The sequence below is a fragment of the Lycorma delicatula genome, chromosome 6, assembly GCF_047948215.1.
Source record: "Lycorma delicatula isolate Av1 chromosome 6, ASM4794821v1, whole genome shotgun sequence".
NCBI lineage: Eukaryota > Metazoa > Arthropoda > Insecta > Hemiptera > Fulgoridae > Lycorma > Lycorma delicatula.
Window position 1 is genome coordinate 138539167 of NC_134460.1, and position 15562 is coordinate 138554728.

The 15562-nt window shown below is 31.2% G+C and overlaps 1 protein-coding gene across 1 annotated transcript in view; it reads left to right on the forward strand.

Moving 5' to 3' along the window:
- Positions 1-15562, forward strand: part of LOC142326271 (lysosomal alpha-glucosidase-like) — a 62653-nt gene that overhangs the window by 29361 nt on the left and 17730 nt on the right. Inside the window, exons 9-11 of the mRNA XM_075368613.1 lie at positions 5122-5241; positions 10284-10486; positions 13038-13171. Of these exons, the coding sequence (XP_075224728.1) occupies positions 5122-5241; positions 10284-10486; positions 13038-13171 (457 nt within the window). The remainder of the gene's footprint in view (positions 1-5121; positions 5242-10283; positions 10487-13037; positions 13172-15562) is intronic.

The window sequence follows — 15562 nt, forward strand, 5'->3', positions numbered from 1 at the left end:
CAGAAATGGTCGACCTGAGACTGTACAAGACTACACTTAATTTACATTCATACACATCATCCTCTTTATTCTCTTAAGTAATACCATATGGTAGTGCTGCAGGTTAAAACAGAAAAAGAGACAGGTCTCATGAGCCGTGATATTAAATATTACTTAAGTGTTATTAAAGGGTGTCCCATGCAAAATGCAACCCATATATGTCAGTAAATATATTTAAATAAAAAAGTAATTTGTAAGTTATTAAATTAAATATTTTACTTCCCGACTTTCCAAAAAAATTAAATTCTAGAGTAAATGCTGGAAGTGGCTGCCATCTTCATGAATACGTGCTTCTACCCTTTTCACTGTGTTTCTTGCAAATGTTTTCAGAGTTTATGGGTTGATATTTAAAACAGCTTGTCTAATATTGACCTTCAATTGTTCAAGTATTCGCGGTTTATTGCTGTAGGCTTTTTCTTTGAGGAAACCTCAGAGAAAAAAATCTGGCACAGTCAAATGTGGAGATCTTGGTGTACCACAACCAATAACGCAATAACCAAAGAATTCGTTGACTAAATCAGAAGTTGAATGTGCGTAGAGATGTTGTACTGTCATGTTGGAACCAGCAGTATTATTGATCTTCCTCTTCCAAGAGTGCAATGAATTGCAATAGAAATTTTGATACAGTTCTTCAGTAATGGTGTACTCGAAGAAAAAAGGACCAGTAACATTTTTTATATCACACACCATACGTTCATCTTCTGCAGGTGCAATTGTTTTTCATGATATGCATGGGGATTTTCAGTACTCCAAATCCTACTGTTATTGCTGTTTAATAGCTGTGCAGATAAACCCATGTCTCTATGAAAAAAAATTGAATCCATAACATGAATACCCTCACACACAAATCAACAAAACCAATGGCAATATTCTAGCCATTTTTCTTTGTCTGAATCAAGAAGTTCATGAACTGTTTGAATTTGATATGATCATAAGTTTAATTTTTTTTGTTATCCGATGAACGGATGATTTTGGTAAATTAATTTCAGCTGACAAGAGTCTAATTGATTTTTTTGATGAGGCAGTTAATTGGTCTTTGATTTCAGCGACTGCATCTGCATTCAACACTGTCATCGATCTTTTGTGTTCTTGTTATTTACAGAACCTGTCTCTCTAAAGTAGCCACTAACCTAAAAACTGATGTCTTGTTAGATGCTGGTTTATCATAGTACTTATGGTAAAAAGATTATTGCACAGCAACCACTGATCGCTAAAGTTCAATTCAAGAACAAAAACACATTCATCTTGTGAAAACACCTTCTCTCTAAACAATTCACTGAGCGTTATGATTGCTTTGTTATGGCTATCAATTTCAGTTTACTGTGTCAGTACGATGTTCACTTGTTGGACAAGTTCATTCCAATAAAACATAGGGGAGTTGGGCAGTCAATTCAAATATTATAGACGGCTGATTGTTGGGTTGCGTTTTAAATAGGACACCCTTTACCCATGAGAAATACCTCTTTTGAATGATTAATTTAAGTTTACTTATATTTTTTTTAGAATGTTATTTAATCCTAATATAAAAAACGAACATTTAATAACTTTAAATGACTTTTAAATTTACTGAAGAGATTAATAACAAAATGTCAATACATTTTTTGAATATAAAAATAAATATTAATAAAAACAATAAAGTTGTTATTGAAATTTTTTAGGAAATAAACACATCATAACATCTCTACAAAAATCAAAATCATTCTCAATCACACAAAATAAATGCATGTAATGGTACAAAATGCAAAGCATGCAAATAGAATTAGCAAATAATGAAAATAAATTAATAGAAAATAAAAATTGATATAGTGACAATTTTACAGAGAACTCAAGTAAACAACACATTAAAGATAACACAAAAAATAAATACTTCATTAACTACATTTGTTTAAAAACTAGAAAGATAAATGTAGGAGATACATTACTTGTAATTATATCAATAAAAATGTATTAATAATTAGTGTCTATGATAGTGAAAATTATAATTAATGAAACAAAATACTTAAACAATAATAAAGTTGCATCACAGTATGAATTTAACAGCAGTGGCATTGATAAAATTAATTGTAATAATTACAAACAAATATAAATGGTAAAAATAATTACCTGTTTAAACAAAGCAGAACATTTAAGAGCATGCTAAAACAAAAGAAAGAATTTTTTGAATCTTGCTGATTAACTCATTACACTTAAAGTAAAATAACAAATAATAGAGAATAATCTAGAAATGATATTAATAGTACAGATGAATATTAATCGTTTCCTCGTGATATTTGAAAGCAGTGTCTTTATTAAGTGGTTAATAGACAAAATCAATTGTCTTTTGGCATTAAGTATAAAGATATGATTAAATGATATGCATTTTTTTGGTAGTCCTTTAGAATTTTGTAACCAAACTAAGTACTTGGTTTGATTGTGGAGGATACTTGTTTTAATTAGACCAATTTAATATATGCTCACAATCCCTGTTACATGAAATTGTGACTGTTTACTTAAATTACCATAAAATTTATGCCTGATGAGTTCAAGAAAGTTGACAATCACAAAAAAGTGCATTTTGCTGCTCTATCATTACTGGAGCAGTTCCATAGAGATGGTGATGAATTGCTGTATCATATAGAGACTTGTGAGGAAACGTGGTTTTGCGTATACATCAGAGAGTAAAAGACAATCACCTGAGAGGCATCATTCTCAATCACTTTCAAAGCAAAAAATATTAAAACAAACTAAATCAATGGCCACAGTCTTTTGGCATCACCATGGATTCTTATTATGTGAGACTAGAAATTATTCCTTGACTGTGAGACTTTACATGAGATAGACTTGTGAGATTTTAGTTTTTTGTGGAGAGAAAATTAGTTGACTTTTGGAATTCTTGATGAAACTTCAACACACAATTCAAAATCGCCAGAGTGGTCTTTTGAATCATGGAATGTGTTTGCTTCATGACAATGCACGTCCACATGCTGCAAAAATAGCTTGTGAGTTTCTAAAGGTTTCAGATGGGTTGTTTTTAATCTTCCACTGCACAGGCCAGATCTTGCTCTAAGTGATTTCCACCTGTTTAAAAAATTGAAGGAGTTTCTTGGCAGAAACTGCTATGAATGATGATGTCAAGGCAGTTTGTGTTCATGAGTGCCTCAATGGACACAAAACTACAAACAAAAACTAGTGCCAGATTTAACAAATGCTTGAACTTAGGAGTTGATTATGTGGAAAAATAGCATATAAAAAATGTAAATTATGATGCATATATTAAAGTTAAAATAAATTGTTATAAAATAAAAATGCTTTTTTACTTTCTGTTCAACCTTCATGAATAACATGTGATTTTTGTTCACTCAAGAAAGATAATAACTGCAGATTTTCCCACAAATAGTGAGATGTTAAGGACAAACTGGCATAGTACTGCTTTATATGAAAAGAGAACCTGATGATTGGATTAACAATAAAGTGGATGTAGAAAACAGATTATCAAGGTTTACATTAAATATCTCTTGAATGAGGTGTACAGTTTTGATTTAAGGCTAGAATCTAAGAGCAAAAAGGACAACTTTAGTTGCATGCATGATTGATTCCCTAGCTTTCCGCTGATAGCACCTCTAGCCAAGAGACTGCTGAACAGAAAGCCTTCTGTGCTAAATATGAATCTGCGGCTACAATTCAACATGCATTCCATAAAACATTTTAGTGGTCCTGACAATAATATTTGTCAGTAGCATAATCAATTTGAAATGACTGGATGTCTGTATTAAGGAAAGAGTAAGAAATGACCAAGGATTCTGAAGAAAATATTGATTATGTCAAACAGTTTTAACTGCGTAGTCTTAAAAAAATTATTAGGAAGTCACAAACTGATAACGCCATTGCTGACAATATGGAATGTTTAAAAAAATGTTTATATATGTGTCCATTTTGTTTACAACTGTTACAGGCTTTGAAGCCTACAGACCATACTGTGCATTCCAACTTCAAAATTGAAATGTTCCAGCATGAAAATGGCACCAAAATCCCCAAACTGATCCCACGTGATTTTTTCCTGTGAGGTTTTATAAATAATCTTATGCATGTCTCCACTACCTACTGGTATACCCAATTTGAGGCTCAGGATTGAAACAGTTGTTGCCTCCATTACTCCAGATGTGCTGGTTAAAGTACAGGATGAACTCTCCCATTGTTTGATGTGTGCCACATGATAAAAGATGCTTATATTAAACACTTGTAGAAAAAAATTGTAAGAGTAACATGTAAGTAACTGTAAGAATCATTTTAGTTGCAATTCTTTACTGTAAGTCAAAGTTAAAAAATATTAAACAGCTTTAAACCCTAATATTTTTATTTTTTTAATAATATCTTGATGACCATCCTAAGAAGCCAAATCTTTGTAGTTATTTATTGTATGTTCCAAATTTTAATGTTCATTTTAAGTTAACTGTTAAACCTGGTCTAACATGAATTTTATTTTATCATTAATATGAGATATAACATATCATATCATATATGATACCGATAATTGTAATATTGTTCACAGAATAATAAATAAATTAGTTTCTTTTTACGTATAATATTTATACATTTCTCACACTGACATAAAAATTTAACAACTACAGTCATAGAACTTCAATTCAACTGAAGTGATCTATAAGGACCTGCTTTTTAATATGGTTTTCGGTGTTGACATTTGTATCCTTACTTTCATGTTCAACTATTTACAAGATTCCCCTCCTTAAGATGTTCTAGGTGTTCATTAGATTTTATGTAGAATTATGATTTTTTAACTGAATTCTAATACAGATGTAAACTATATATACATATCAAGGGCTGCTTATATATAATATTACACTGGCTCAAGATCAAGCAAGTATAATAGCCACAATGAAAGACTGGTAACTATATTTAGTAACATTCAAAAACAAACTTTTAAATGTAATGAAATCACTTTTACGGTAGAGTTTTTCTTTAAAGGACACTAATACAAGTATATCAACATTTTGTATTCTTCAGGACTCAGCTTATAGAAATGGAATAAGATTTTTTCCCTTTTCCAGAATCAATATTTGTAATCTGCATTTTTGTTTGCTTTAGGTATGGAATACTGAAACTACTGCCTTCTTAGATTTCTTTAACCCAGATATTGTTGACTACTGGAAAAATTCAATATTAAGGCAACAAAAAGAACAATTTAAATATGATGGATTATGGATTGTGAGTACACACAGTTATTTTATTTGGGAACATATTATATCATGTAATATACATTGCATATAATATGTAAATACAAATTATAACCAATGTATATTACACATTTATAAAAAATTATTTTGAGAATCATTCAAAAATTGATTTTTGATAACTATTGAATAAAATTAAATACCACAGCAACACACTCATGCATTGCAGCTACCACATATATTCATTACACACTAAATGCCATCCATTCTGTTTTTTACTGGTAAGATAGCAGTTGATAGAACTAGAATATTCATTGTTCTTTTTGATGAATGAGATTAGTTTTTTGCAAAGTAACAGATACAGAATCGCTAAGATTCATTGATGTTTGTGTAGTATTTAATGTAATAATGTTATTACCATAGTTAGATAAATTAGTAGATGCACACTTAATCTCATGTAACAAGCCAAAAATTATTGCTACAATGGTTTTAGTGCAGGATAATTTTTCTGTCAATATAATTCATGGAAATGGAAAGACATTATCACAAGTTTATTTTGAAATTCTGTAGAACTTCTAGTGGTCATTCCAAAATAAATATCAAGGATGCTCATGTTGAGCATTGTTTTGCTGCATGGCAATGTATAGGTCCAATTTGCAGGTCACACAAAGGCATCGCTTGGACAGGGAGTTATTCAACCTCCTCCCCAGAAAACAAGATTCAACACCAAGTAAATGGCTACTGTCTCTTCACCAAGTAAAGATCTGGTTTGCTACTCATTGCTTATAAAATCAGTGCGGAGATGGACTTAACCTGTTTGTCATGATGGTAGGTTACCTTCATAAAGGTCTGCAAAAGCTGTTGTCTCAATATAATAAGTCCTTGGATTTGGATAGTCACTTTATGTAGAAACAATTAAGCTAAACCACTTTTCTCTTTCTCTCTCTCTCTGTGTGATGATGTATATATTCATTCATATCCATTTTGGTCATCTTTTAATCACAGGAAATCCATTGCTTGATATTCAGTTTGTTTTTTTCTTTCCAGGCCTTTTTTATCTTTTCACTATGATTTCTCTTCAGTCTATCAGTCCACTTCTTGGCTGTGCTGGGTTTGTGATCTTTGTCTATGAAGTTCTTAAATTTGTCAATTATTTTCCAGAATACATCCCTATCTTGTATGATGTCTTCTGTAATCTTTATTTCCTCCAGGTCCTTTTGCATTTCTTTAACCCAATTGTTTGTTGCTTTCATCTGTGTAAGGAGGTTGAAGATTCTTTTGTTCAGTCTATTGCTGACCATTCTTTTGAGGTGTCTATACAATTTTGCACACACTTATGTGTAGTTTCTGTGAAGGTTTATATGTAATATTACATTGGCTCAATATCTTCAATATTTTCCAGGTTGCTGTCTTCTGTTTTCCTTGGTCCTAATACAGAGTGATTCAAAGAAACGGGAAATTTTAAAAATTAAATAACGTTAATGAAAAATTTTTTTTACAAAATGAATTTTAATCATGTAATTGAACAAATGTTGCCATTTTAGAATACATACATTTTAGTTTATTTTTTAAAGATGACATCTTGCAGGTGACCTCCTCTTCTACGTAAACACTCACGAAGTCTCTTCGTTAAATTGTTCATGGTTTGACGTAACACCTCAACTGGAATTTTCGTAATTGCTTCTCGGATCTTTGCCTTCAGTTCTTCCGTTGTAGCAGGTCTACTGTGGAACACTTTGCTTTTAAGGTGACCCGACAAAAGTAATCGCAAGCTGAAAGATCAGGTGATCTGGGAGGCCATCTAATGTCACCATTTCGTGAAATGACACGTTGTCCAAACAATCGGCGTACAGCTGCCATCGATATTCGTGCAGTATGTGACGTTGCTTCGTCTTGTTGAAACCAGGCTGTGTTAAGAATTGGTGGAAATCTCTTTTGTTGTTCCACAACAAAGGTTTCAAGCACGGCTACGTAACGAGCCGACGTCACTGTAATCGCAAGACCGTTGTCATCCTCAAAAAAATAAGGGCCTATAACACCGTAAGATGACATAGCACACCACACGGTCACTTTCTGGCTGTGCAACGGACGCTGGTGTAGCTACGTAGGATTTTCTTGTGCCCAGTATCTGAAATTTTGCTTGTTAACAAATCCACTGAGGTGGAAATGCGCTTCGTCTGACATCCACAGTTCGTGAACAAACTCTTCGTTATCATTTATCTTCTGAAGCATTACATTACAGAATTGTGCTCGCACAACTGCATCGTTCGGTTTCGGTTCCTGGACGATCTGCAACTTGTATGGATGTAATGGCAAGTCCTTCACTAACATTCTTCGAACACTTGAACTATGCAATTGTAAAGATGCTGAGAGACGACGGATTGACCGATGTGGACTTCGTGTGACAGCATCTTGTAAAGCTTGAACATTCTGTGGTGTACGGACGGTTCGCTCACAGCCTGGATGTTTCTTTTTCATTGCCGAACCAGTTTCCTCAAAATTAGATATCCATGTTTTAATTGCATGTGCTGATGGAACACGGTCGTGCCGTCCCAGATTAAAATGACGGTGAAATTCTCTACGCGCTCCCTCCACACTGTCATTGTTTTTGTAAAAGGCTTTGATAGCAAATGCACGTTGCACACCACCCCAAGAATCCATGACAAATAAATGGCAGGTTAGGTTAGAGAGGCTGGCGCCACTTATCAAGTGGTACCAATCGCCCACAGCTACCAACACAACTTTCAAAATTTCCCGTTTCTTTGAATCACCTATATTTTCCTGAGTATTTGTTTCTCTTTTCTCAGTTTCTCCTATTTCTCCTTTTTTGTTGATTGTTAGTCATTCTGATGTGTATAGTCCTTCCAGTTTGATGACCGTGTTGTAATGTCTGGTTATGGCTTTGTAGGATATGCAGGGTTTGTATGAGAGGTGGATCAAAAAATAAGTTAAACACTTACCATGTTCTTGAACTGAAAGGGATTTATTAATGTCTTGTGGTGGCAGCACTGGTTATGATGTCTTCACGCTCCCCCAGCAGCAATTCTGTACGACATTCAGTACGTGTGTAGTATCGTCAATATGCCGTGCCCTCTAGGGGTTTCATCCAGCATAGAAGTGTGTTCAGTAGTCCAATTTTTGTGGACAAAAAATTACAATTGTTGTAAAATTCATCGCCAAGGTGTTGAGGTATATGATGAAAATGCAGTGTAACACCCCATGATCACAAAGTGGTGCCAATGTATAGAAACGGAAGAACAAATGTGAGTGGCGAACTGCATGCTGGGTGTCCTTCAACTGCAAACATGATGGGTAACACGGAATGAGTGAATGAAATGATCTTGAGTAACCGGCACATTAAAATTAGAGAGATTGTCAATGAACTTAACATCAGTTATGGTAGTGTGTTTGCAATTATTCACAATCAGCTTGGTTTTCGTAAGATGTGTACATGATGTATTAATAGGTATTTGCACATTTTTATTTTACTCTCCACCCTCTCTCACGCACGCTCACACACACACACACAAACAAACAGAGAGTGAGAGAGAGAGGGGGGAGAGATAAAATTGTTTTTTAAATAATTTATTGAATAATGCTCGTTGTGAAAAGTTTTAGAATATTATTACAAATTTTGACCCTGGGAATATAAAAAAGTCGGGTGCGGCTGTGTCGGGGTGCACAGCCGTTGGTTTAATGTGAAATGTTACAGACCTTGGATGAAGTTCCTTCAAGCTGCAAACCAACCAAATGGGAGAGCCACCATTGTAATTTTTTCTAACAAAACTAAAAGTCTCCAATGGAAAATTTTAGTTCCTTTATCTGGCTAACTCTACAGATAAATTCGTCAGTCTGTACATCAGCGAGTCACTTTTAGTGTATTCGAGACATTGACTGCGTACTAAATTAAAATTTTAATATAAAACAGACACTAAATGGTACATGATATTTATTTCGACTAATATTCAACGACAGTTTTGTTTTACATTGATCTGTGATATGAGAAGTAAGAGACATAAGGCATAATAAGCAGCAGTAGAGGTGTCACATCATTGGTGTTGTTCACTGAACATGCCGTGCCAGCTTATAAATTATACATGATAATAATGTGACATTTAATTTTTATTTGTTTTCTGAAGATAAAATAAATAAAATTGTACACAGAATATCTTTTAATACTGCTGAAAATAATGGCATATCAATAAAAATGATCAAAATATTTCATATATTTATTAAAACAGTGTTAAAAAGTATTATTAGTTTTTGTTGGAGAAAGGTAAATACCCTTTATAATGGAAATCTTACTCCACTTAAAATAAAGGCTGAGCAACAAACAACAATATGTGTATTTAAGGCAATTAAAATCTTATGTGTAGGAAGGAAATACTAGATATTTTATTTTTTTAACATGTAGACGCTTAAATTTGTAGCAGCAGTATGTTATCAAAATTTTAGTCTGGCTATAGAAAGTATCAATAAATTCAAATAGCCTTAATTAACATGCTTTTGATGCTGTCAAAAAAGCATTAGATGAAAAAGAGAAATCCGCTAGCTTTTATTGATTTTATCCATGCGTTTGGGTATCACTGCCATGTATGAGCTGCTCTTAAAAGTTTTAGATTGTTACAGTTTTTCTGAAAATGTATTAAGTGGTTTAGTTCTTATGTGGTTGGTAGAAGGCAATAATGAAAAGCTATTTAGGTGCATGTATGTGTGTGTGTGTGTTTGTTTGTGTGTGTGTGTGTGTGTGTGTGTGGGGGGGGGTGTGTGTGTGTGTGTGTGTGTGTAATGTATATGAGGTAATATGTATTGTATATAATGTTTATTTATTTCTGTTCACTATACTTTTTAATGTGTAGTGTAATTATATGGTTATATATTGTTTTCCATGTCAATGAAATTAATTTAAAAGAGAATATTTTTTATTGGTTTATTTTAATGTTAGTGTGCAGATACCTTTTAACTGCGTCCTACCTGAGTACTATGCCAATGAACTTAGACGTACTTTCTCTTTAATATACTTAATTTATTAATTAAATCTATTTTCTAGTTACATTTTTCAGTTTTGTTTTGTAGGATATGAATGAACCTTCAGATGCTCCAAACGGTAGTATATATGGTTGTCCTGATGATGTGTTAGAGCATCCACCCTATGTTCCATCAGTGTCTGGAGGACAACTTAGCGTGAATACAATTTGCATGACAGCTAAACACACTTCTGGTAACCATTATAACTTACATAATCTTTATTCTTTAGCTGAAGGGATTGTAACTAACTAGTAAGTACAAACATATTTTTTAAATTTCTATATAAAAAATTGTAATAACTGTCACTCATTTCTTCTCTTTTTAAAAAATATATATAAAAATAATGTTGATGACAATGAAACCAAGGTTTTGAGCCCTTGTGATAACTGGTAATGATGTGATTACCAATAACATGAGTGCAAGTATTATGTTTTTTATTTATTTAGTGGATAGAGTTTTTTATTTAGATCCAAAGAATTTCAATAAAGATTTTTACTACATTGTAGAATAAAAGAGAATGATAAAAAATAATACCAAGACTTTAATGTCAGATCTTGAATATTTCCCAGTTGAGATCTAGAAACTGATTAATGGCAATGTAAATTAGTGCTGTCATTAATCATTGATGTTAGATTTATTTTGAGATAATAAATCACGTTCAAATCCAATTAAATATATTTTTAGTTGGCTTTTAATGCATGTATTACTGGCATTAACACAGAATTATTGTTGGTGAGTACATCACTATCTCAGGAGCTGTCGCCAAGATTGAACATTAATTTTCTAAGTATGAGCTAACGATTTATTATCATTTATAATAATCATTATAACTATGTTTAGTTGTAATTATATCTGATTATTATAATTTTATGCAAGTTAGTGATGGAGATTCATAACTTTACTACGCAAACTTTCCACTGAATTTTCTTTGAAGTTATTAGTTATTGTCATGTTCACTTTCATTCGGCAATTGAAGCAGTCATTTTGCAATACCTATAATTTAGCCTGTTTATTATATTTCTCTTTAGAAGAGAAGAAAAAACCCTGACTTCATAAAATTGTAGCTTACTATGCATTTTTTGTACTGACTGCCTGGACTGGACCTAGCATAATCAGTATAATTTTTTGTAAAATTTATATATGTATTAGTTTTTATAATATTTTATTTTTTTTATAATCAAAAATCAACTTAAACAACCCAAGTACAGAATTACACAGTAAATAAAATGACACCTTTTTTTTTATTCCAGTAGCATGGTATCTCGCATCATCAGCTGTATATAAAAAACCTGATATACCTATAACTTTTGATAGATTTCCCAATTGCTCCATCATATATTAAATTTAAAAACAATAGATAAAATACTTAGGATAAAAATGAGTTTGGATTATAAATACAATATAAGAAATGGATTAAAATTTGTAAATAAATTAAAAGATTTAACAATTGGAGAAAAACTAGGATGGTATGTTATGATATTAGTAATATATATCCTAGCATACCCATAGATAAAACAGTTCAAATAATAAAAAAATAGATTAATATGCAACATTGAAGACCTGTTGTTTATTGATGATATTATTACTATTTTAGAAATATTTGCCAACAAAGTTACTTTAAACTTAATGATTAATATTATATTCAGGAAAATACTTTACCAATGGGTTTTCCATTATCAGCTATCATGTCCGAGATTTATTTTGAAGATAAAATTATTTATGGCATTATTCATACACATGATATCCTATTATGGATTAGGTATGTTGATGTTTTTGTAGTTTATAATCCCATTATACACAATGAAAATTAAATAATTATGAATAAAATTAATTCATATTATAATAGTTTGAAATTTATTTTTAAAATTAACATAAATAGAGAAATAAATTTTATTGATGTTAGTATCAAGATTAACAAAAATAATCAATTTATAACGTCAGTATATAGGAAACCCACAACCAATAAAACCACAATACATAGAAATTCAAATCATCTGTGGTCACACAAAATTAGTACATATACACACATGGTTAATAGAGCAATTAATTACATACAATGTAATAAAAATAAAAGTAAATTAAACAAAGAAATAGATATTATAAACAAATTGTTTAACATAATGGTTATAATGGTTCTTTAATCGATAATATATACAAAAAATAAATTTCAAAAATTAATTATACCTCTACTATCATATACCTATAAATGATACACAAAAAACTGACAACGTATATTTAAAATATTTATACATTGATAATGTAGTTGAAAATATAACTACTAATATTTATGATAAAAGTAAATTTAAACCGGCATACAAGACAAACAATCATATAATAAAATATTCAAAAAATAACAATCACACTGACATATATATGTAGGTAAAACTAATAGGTCTTTTAAAATTAGATTTTTTACACATTAGAAATTACAAAAATGGTAAACTGGGTTTATCTAATGTTGCTGACCACCTTATTAATAACAAACATTCTGTATCTGTTATTTGGACAAATATGGAAAAAGTGGAAATCAAGAAATTTAATTTAGATAATAGTAAAAATTTGTGCTCAAAAGAGCAGCAGCATTAAATAATTGCTGTTCATCACTGTAGCCGGGTATCAAATTCAAACATCCAGCACAGGTGATCGCTACCATGCATCACATGAAAAATCGTTTACTACCTTATAACATCTAATGTTCTTTTTTACCTAAACAGTTTTTAGATTATAATTTTTTAATTTTTTAAACTTTATTCAATTGTTTTTTTTAATATTAAATACATTTTTTAATAATTTAATTAATAGTGCAATATCTCAAGTCACGGGAAAGCGGCCATTTATTATAAGTCGTGCTACTTTTTCTGGTCAAGGGAAATATACTGGAACATGGGGTGGTGACAATATCTCAACTTGGAAAGAAATGGCACGATCCATTCCATGTATGTATTTGTGATTCTTCAAGTATTATTATTATTATTATTATCATTAATGTTATAAATTTTGAATTGAATTCTATAATCAATTAAATAGAATTTTATAATGACAAGATTAGTTTCATAGTTATTTCATCAACTTTGTGATCTTTAATATATAAAACAATTACTGTATTAGCAAAAATTTCCCTTCATCAACAGCCAACATCTGGATCAAAGAAGAACTACCAGAACACTGGACGACAGCCCTCATCCATCTGCTATACAAAAAAGGGGACAAAGGAGACCCTAATAATTACAGGGGAATCTTACTCCTAGATACAGTACTTGTTGGACATCAGTGCCAGTGGTAACTCCAGTTAAAGTAGATGTATAATTAACTCTAAATTGAATTTTCTCTAGAAAACAATCTCTGCATAATGTTTCAATGAATTATATAATTATGTTTAGTTTTGAAAAGTATTATCTCATTTTGTCATGGTAATTGACCGTCTATTTGCATCTTTCTGACTGAGTGAAGCAAGTTTTTATATTAACTAATCTCTTGACACTTCATTTGTTTGTGATGCAGTTACAATCAAAAGCATTTTACAGTTTTGATAAGATTTTGTAGTAATGCATGTTGCTGCTGGATGAAATAACATGTATGTAACACTATTTTTTTATAAAATGTTCAATTTCAAAATGGTAACTAATATCGTTCAGTGTGGGTGATGGAGAAGTAAACATTGCCAAGCCATCACTATCAGTAACTGAGCTCTTGGTCTTCCTTCCATTCTTGACATTGTCCATCATTTCAAGTCGGTTTCTCAGTGGCTATATATTACAAATTTAATCCGCTTGCATTTTATTCCATCTTTAAATATAACATTTTTCATAAATACCATTGCATTATTACTTTATACTTTTGGATCTCTCATTATATTGTTTAATTTTAATTTTTTACATTGTTTTTGGTATTTTTTATTTCTCTTTTTGCATTCTCTATTTATTTATTTTCTTATGTATATTTTTGAATATTTTGAAATCTGTTGAACTAGTAAACATTAAACAATCCCCATGGCCGAATGAGATGAGGATGATATATGACATGCAAATGTCAATGGTTTAGTTTTGTACAGACTCAGTCTGACCACTCCTGAAACATGAAGTTAATTGAACCCCAACCATTAAAGTACACCAGTATCCACTGTCTGGTATGCAAATCCATATAAAAGCAACTAACTTTTACTAGGATTTGAACCTTCGACTTAAAAAATCAGCTGTTAAACTGATTTGAGATAATGAGATGATACACCAGCCTGGTGGGCTATTCTCTATTTAAAATAAAATTCAAAGGAAAAAAGCAAGCTTAGGAGAATAGTTTCCTTCTTGCAGACTTTAATTAGAAATGGCATATGACTGAAAGCCTAGCTTATAATATTGCTTTTTTTTTAATGATCGATGCGATTTGTTAAAAGTATTTCAATATTTAGAGCAGATTCCTTGATCAGGGCCCTTAGGCAGCTGAATCTCTTGTTTATATGGCAAGTGTGCCTGTAGTTTGCTATATCCATAAATTGCCTTGCCAAAATATATCGTTAATTAGAATCCAACAACAAAATACTGGCAGGAAAAATATCATGAAGCTATTAGCATTAAAATATAACAAGTTTGGCCCTGCCTTGAACTACCAAACTTCTACACAGGAAAGCTGGCAATAATCATCTGCGTCATTTCAAAAAGCATGATTTAGGTTATTTTTGACACTGGTAAACATTCTACAATCAGTTATCATTGACATATCTTCTGTGTAATTCAGATTTATTTTCAGTTTAAGATAATTTTAAATGGGTGGGTGATTTTAATCCTGTTTCTTCCAGTATAAATGAATGAATAAATTAAATAAAATAAATTTTTCTCAGATAGCTCAGTTATTTAAATTCAATACAAAATTAGTGAGGTCTACCCTACTCAGAATTACAGATATTGATCATTTTCAATAATTCCAGTGAATTGACTAAATTGAAATTAGTACCTTTTCATCTCCTTTTTTCAGTATTTATCTTAACTTACCTCCGTTATTAGACATCTCTGTTTTATTCTGTATTCTGTAATGTATAATCTTATTAAAAGATAGAAAACTACTGTTATCTTTTACTTGAATATAATATAGATTATTTTCATAATTATGAATTTACCTCAGTGGCTCTCATTTTGAAATATGGGAAATGGTAATTTTGGGATCTGAGCTGGTTTTAGTCCTTCTTCTAGCTGGACTTAAGCAGAATATGACTCCCATAAAACACACCCTCTTTAGAAATAAAACATGCAGAATATTACAAGCTCCAAACTTCAGCATTTTTCACTTAGTTAAACTCACTTAACATTCATCAAATTTTAAAGCTTTTAATACTT